The sequence below is a fragment of the Salvelinus sp. IW2-2015 genome, unplaced genomic scaffold (assembly GCF_002910315.2).
Source record: "Salvelinus sp. IW2-2015 unplaced genomic scaffold, ASM291031v2 Un_scaffold1244, whole genome shotgun sequence".
In the NCBI taxonomy this organism is placed as follows: domain Eukaryota; kingdom Metazoa; phylum Chordata; class Actinopteri; order Salmoniformes; family Salmonidae; genus Salvelinus; species Salvelinus sp. IW2-2015.
Window position 1 is genome coordinate 118,894 of NW_019942795.1, and position 6,638 is coordinate 125,531.

At 50.6% G+C, this 6,638-nt stretch overlaps 1 protein-coding gene across 1 annotated transcript in view; it reads right to left on the reverse strand.

Annotated features, from left to right (window-relative positions):
• LOC112070165 (short transient receptor potential channel 6-like) overlaps window positions 1-6,638 on the reverse strand; it is an 81,009-nt gene that overhangs the window by 7,009 nt on the left and 67,362 nt on the right. Inside the window, exon 9 of the mRNA XM_070438852.1 lies at window positions 4,412-4,607. Within this exon, the coding sequence (XP_070294953.1) occupies window positions 4,412-4,607 (196 nt within the window). The remainder of the gene's footprint in view (window positions 1-4,411; window positions 4,608-6,638) is intronic.

Below are 6,638 nucleotides of genomic sequence, written 5' to 3' on the forward strand. Positions count from 1 at the left end.
ATTAGATTAATCCTTATAACCTTGTCCCTATCGCTGTCCCGCCCTGTCCCTAGCTTCCCTATGTCCTAGCCCCTGTCCTAAGCCCCCTGTTCCCTAGCCCCCTGTCTCCTAGTCCGCCTGTCCTAGCCCCTGTCCCTAGCCTCCCTGTCCGGTAGCCCCCTGTCCCGAGCCCCCTGTCCCGAGCCCCCTGTCCAGAGCCCCCTGTCTCCTAGCCCCCTGTTCCCTAGCCCCCTGTCCCTAGCCCTTCCCTAGCCCCCTGTCCCTAGTCCCCTGTCCCGAGCCGCTGTCCAGCCCCCTGTCCTAGCCGCCTGTCCCTAGCCCCCTGTCCCTAAGCCCCTGGTCCTGCAGCCCCTGTCCCTAGCCCCTGTCCTAGCCCCCTGTCCCTAGCCCCCTGTCCCCTGTCCCTAGCCCCTGTCCCTAGTGCCCCTGTCCCTACCCCGCTGTCCCTAGCCCCATGTCCCTAGCCCCCTGTCCCTAGCCTCCTGTCCTAGCCCCCTGTCCTAGCCCCCTGTCCTAGCCCCCTGTCCCTAGCCCCTCTGTCCCTAGCCTCCTGTCCCTAGTCCCCTGTCCCAGCCTCCTGTCCCTAGCCCCCTGTCCCTAGCCCCCTGTCCCTAGTCCCCTGTCCATAGCCCCTGTCCCTAGTCCCCTGTCTCTAGCCCCCTGTCTCTAGCCCCTGTTCTTCTAGCCCCCTGTCCTGTCCCCTGTTCCTAGTCCCCTGTCCCTAGCCCTCTCTTCTCTCACGCTCTTTTGTTCTCTCTCGTAGCAATTGAGTCTGTGGATGAAGTTCTCTACATGGACACACTGTCAGAAGTCATCCAGCCTGCTTTACCAAAAACACTCTACCACAGCCAGATTAGATAAACTGACACCCCTGGTCCGCTCATTTTACATGGTCAAGCTCGTACCGGACACAGGGCATGTAACCTCCGCTGCTCCTCAGAAGCAAATGGAGGAGGTGAAAAGGGAAAAAGCTGAAAATCTAGAGACTGTAGGACATAGTTATGACCTTAGGGGCGAAGGCCGCATTAGGATGCAACGTCACCTTAGAGTCGCCAAGGGTGAACTTCATACAAGTGGGAGTGAATGGATAACGCGTGGAGATCCCCAACGCGCTGAACCGAGGCCAAAGACACGAGCAGGGTGGTCTTGTAGAAGAGGATCTTCAGATCCACAGACTCCATTAGTCCAAAAGGGGCCTCACACAGCACATCCAAAAGCCAAAGCCAAAGCTGGCCTGACACGGCACACACCTTTTATAAACCGCACCTCCAGGGCATGAGTCCCTGGAGTGGCACCATCAGTTCCCACATGACACGCTGAAATAGCTCCCATATACACCTTCAGAGAACGAACCCCGCTTGAAAAGCACCTTTAGGAACATTAAAATGTCCACCAGAGGAAAGGAACAATTCCTTTATTTTGGCACCTGCCTTTTATTTCCATACGACCCTCTAGTTGTGTCCTCGCGGACTGTTTAGTAGCAATACCGTTCAGAGGTAAACCCCTTGCCGTCATATTGGATCTTTCAGGGACCACTGATTCCAAATCTGCGACCAAGGATGCGAGAGTTGCGTTGTCACGGGGCCTAAAAGGCGAATGATCTCCACGAACCAAGGTCGTTCGGGCCAACGGGGAGCCACAAGGATCAATGACAACGCGTCCCGACGCACCCTCTCCAGCGTGGAATGAATCAGGTCTGAGGCCACTGGTTCACGAGAGCATCCGTTCCCAACAGAGATCACATATGGAGTAAAACAGCCGACAATGCTCATTTTCTCAAGATCTGTCGGCCCTTGTCAGACATTTCCTATATCTGGGAAACCACCCAGGGGTGCAGCCGACTCCTCCCCTGGATTACATATCTGCACCGTGTTGAGGCGCCCGGGGAGATACGTCACCCGGAGCGAGGAAAAGTGTGTACTGCTCCACAGCAGACCAAGGAGCAGGCCAAGGACAAGAAGAGATGAGACCAAACCCCTCCCTGTCTGTTGATATAGAAGCCATCAACCCCAATAGATCTAGTCATCGGCAAAAAACGCAATCCAGCCGAAATTGGGCCAAGCAAAGCCGAGAAACCGGTCTCCCTCTGCGGGGACAACAATTCTCGACTGAGTCTAACTTGAGACCCAGAAACAGAATGCGCTGAGATGGAGGTAAACAGCTGCAGACACTGAACATGGGAAACCAGCCGAGAGGCAACGCCACCAGCTCCCTCGACTCCGCTACCACTTGCCAATCGTCCAGGTAGTCCAATATCCRCATAGGTACGAGGGAAAGCCTGAAAGGGAGGAACCAAAAACTCGTAGTCTATAGCCTCGAAACGGAACCTCAGCAACTTTGTTCACATTAAAGTTTTGCATCCTTCAGGTTGATGGAGGTGAACCAATCGCCCGGGTGCACTGACTGTTACAACCGGCTGTTCGTGAGCATTCTGACTTTGTAGATCCTGAGGTGTTCAGGGCACACAGGTCTAAAATTGGAATCAAAGTCCTGCCCCTTTTGAGAACTAAGAAATATCGGCTGAACCAGCTGTCCTGGGCCTCTCACATAGGAATCATTCTGATCACCTGCTTCTGGAGAAGGGAAGATATCTCCCTCATAACGAGAACAGTCGACCTAATGACGCTGTAAAAACATGGGGGACGCACAAGCAATTGTTGCCTGTACCCCGACGTCACTGTTTACAAAATCCAGGGCGACAAAAAAAAKGAATCTTAACACTGTGGGGTAGAAACAATGTGTTTAAGTCTACTCTGATGTACCCTGATTGGCCCTGCCACTTCGGGGTACTGTTGTCACAGTGAATTAATTCATGCCTCAGGTTTATCTCCTGTGGAAGGCGGGGCTTCCAGTGAGGCACAGTGTTCGTTGGCCCTGTCAAGCGTGATTCTAATGTTCTTCAGTAGAGGGCGCTAGCACAGTGAGTTGACCAACTGAAAAGGGAACTGAGTATTTAGAAACAATCAACTCTAAAACAACAACAATCAGTTTTATAACATAATTCCAAGCTTCCGGCTTTCATAAATAACCGTTTCCCTTTACATCCATAATAATTGTCCAGAGGTAAATACTAAAAGCATTGAGTGGGAGAGCCATAGCAACCTGATTGATATGGCTGGCAGCCAATGTTTGAATCCCAAATGACACATTCTTCCCTATATAGTATCACTACATTTGAGCCGGGCCCATATGGCTCTGGTCTAAAGTAGGACACTTTATAGAGAACAGGGTGCCATTTGGTACACGGCCAATACCAGATCCAGATCCAATACCAGATCCAAACATCCTAATCTCCCAACGGTGGAGAAGCTGCGGCCTCTAAACTGGATGAGAGAGGATTTCACTTTCTCTTCCAACCCTGTAAGTAGCTGCAATTACCATCGCAACAGACAATAATTCATTGAATTCATTTTTACTCAGAAGACAGTATTGAACTAAATCATTCTACAATGACCTTATCTATGTAGCTCAAAGCATTTGTAATTACCCAGAAGTACTTGGGGTGCATCCCAAATGCTACCCTATTCCCTATATAGTGCACTACTTTAGACCAGAGCCCTATGAACCCTGGTAAAATGTAGTGCATTATAATGAGAATAGGGTACCATTTGGAACGTGGCCTTGCCATGCCTCCTATTAACCCACAGCCTCAACAGTATCAGACAACCATATAGTAGATGGAAGCTGCAGTGCTGTATGGTGGGGCTTACATGTTATCTGATGGGAGATGAATTAACACAGCCAAGCATGCAGATGTAGCCTACAACAATATATCTACAAAATGGAGGCTTCACAATGGAGCCATGATGATTAAAGGAGCATACAGAACATGTTAAATAACTGGGTCTATTTGTGTGCCATTATTGTGTTGAATGTGGATTTGTATGCTCTAATAGTAAATAATATCCTTGTCCGAACCACAGTGGCTCATAGGAGCAGGAGCCTATCAGGATACAGCTTGATGTACCAGTACACCCCCTGGACAGGACACTAGTCTATCTCCTGTTTCTGTAGTGAGGCAACTTGATGTACCAGGACACCCCCTGGACAGGACACTAGTCTATATCCTGTTTCTGTAGTGAGACAGCTTGATGTACCAGGACACCCCCTGGACAGGACACTAGTATATCTCCTGTTTCTGTAGTGATGCAGCTTGATGTACGAGGACACCCCCTGAACAGGACACTAGTCYATCTTCTGTTTCTGTAGTGATGCAGCTTGATGTACCAGGACACCTACCTGAACCAGACATGAGTCTATCGCAGAGCCTTATAGTAAATGGTTTACTAACTATACCCTGCAAATTCCTCATACAAGAGCAGTATAACATGTTAAGAAGTATCAAGACCAGGGCCTTATTACCTCGCTTTTCCCTAAGGGACAATCAATTATTAATTCATTCATTAGTTACCTCTATTTCCTGGAAGGAGTTATTGATCATGGCAATGAGCATGTTGAGCAGGACGATCACCATGGTGACGTTATAAACCCCATAAAGGATATAGCCGATATTCTCGATAAACTTATGGCCATTGTTGATCTTCACTGACTTGACTTCGGACAGGCCAAATATGGCCCAGAATAACGTCTTGAAGCTTTCCTCAATTCTGGAAGGAGCGAGAAGAGAAAGAGATCGGAGATCAATGTATTAGACCTGGATCAGAATGTGTTAGACCTGGATCAGTATGTGTTAGACCTGGATCAGAGTGTATTAGACCTGGATCAGAATGTGTTAGACCCGCTGTTCTGCTCACACTGCCCTACCCTGTGCTCTGACCTCTTCTCCCCTCTCTCTCCAGATGAAATCTCGCGTCTTGTGACGGCCGGCCCCCAACAACCTGCCCGCTTGACCCTATCCCCTCCTCTCTTCTCCAGACTATTTCCGGAGACCTTCTCCCTTACCTCACCTCGCTCATCAACTCATCCCTGACCGCTGGCTACGTCCCTTCCGTCTTCAAGAGAGCGAGAGTTGCACCCTTCTGAAGAAACCTACACTCGATCCTCCGATGCAACAACTACAACCAGTATCCCTTCTTTCTTTTCTCTCCAAAACTCTTGAACGTGCCGTCCTTGGCCAGCTCTCCTGCTATCTCTCTCAGAATAGCTTCTTGACCAAATCAGTCAGGTTCAAGACTAGTCATTCAACTGAGACTGCTCTTCTCTGTATCACGGAGGCGCTCCGCACTGCTAAAGCTAACTCTCTCTCCTCTGCTCTCATCCTTCTAGACCTATCGGCTGCCTTCGATACTGTGAACCATCAGATCCTCCTCTCCACCCTTCCGAGTTGGGCATCTCCGGCGCGCCCACGCTTGGATTGCGTCCTACCTGACAGGTCGCTCCTACCAGGTGGCGTGGCGAGAATCTGTCTCCTCACCACGCGTTCTCACCACTGTGTCCCCCAGGCTCTGTTCTGGCCCTCTCCTGTTCTCGCTATACACCAAGTCACTTGGCTCTGTCATAACCTCACATGGTCTCTCCTATCATTGCTATGCAGACGACACACAATTAATCTTCTCCTTTCCCCCTTCTGATGACCAGGTGGCGAATCGCATCTCTGCATGTCTGGCAGACATATCAGTGTGGATGACGGCACCACCTCAAGCTGAACCTCGGCAAGACGGAGCTGCTCTTCCTCCCGGGGAAGGACTGCCCGTTCCATGATCTCGCCATCACGGTTGACAACTCCATTGTGTCCTCCTCCCAGAGCGCTAAGAACCTTGGCGTGATCCTGGACAACACCCTGTCGTTCTCAACTAACATCAAGGCGGTGGCCCGTTCCTGTAGGTTCATGCTCTACAAACATCCGCAGAGTACGACCCTGCCTCACACAGGAAGCGGCGCAGTCCAATCCAGGCACTTGTCATCCCCGTCTGGATTACTGCAACTCGCTGTTGGCTGGGCTCCCTGCCTGTGCCATTAAACCCCTACAACTCATCCAGAACGCCGCAGCCCGTCTGGTTTCAACCTTCCCAAGTTCTCTCACGTCACCCCGCTCCTCCGCTCCCCCACTGCTTCCAGTTAAGCTCGCATCCGCTACAAGACCATGGTGCTTGCCTACGGAGCTGTGAGGGGAACGGCACCTCAGTACCTTCAGCTCTGATCAGGCCCTACACCAAACTAGGGCACTGCGTTCATCCACCTCTGGCCTGCTCGCCTCCCTACCACTGAGGAAGTACAGTTCCCGCGCAGCCCAGTCAAAACTGTTCGCTGCTCTGGCCCCCAATGGTGGAACAAACTCCCTCACGACGCCAGGACAGCGGAGTCAATCACCACCTTCCGGAGACACCTGAAACCCCACCTCTTTAAGGAATACCTAGGATAGGATAAAGTAATCCTTCTGACCCCCCCCCCCCCTTAAAAGATTTAGATGCACTATTGTAAAGTGGCTGTTCCACTGGATGTCATAAGGTGAATGCACCAATTGTAAGTCGCTCTGGATAAGAGCGTCTGCTAAATGACTTAAATGTAAATGTAATGTAAATGTGTTACACCTGGATCAGAACAAGTTAACCTGGATCAGAACAAGTTAGACCTGGATCAGAATGTGTTAGACCTGGATCAGAACAAGTTAGACCTGGATCGACAGAATCAAGTTAGACCTGGATCAGAACAAGTTAGACCTGGATCAGAATGTTTAC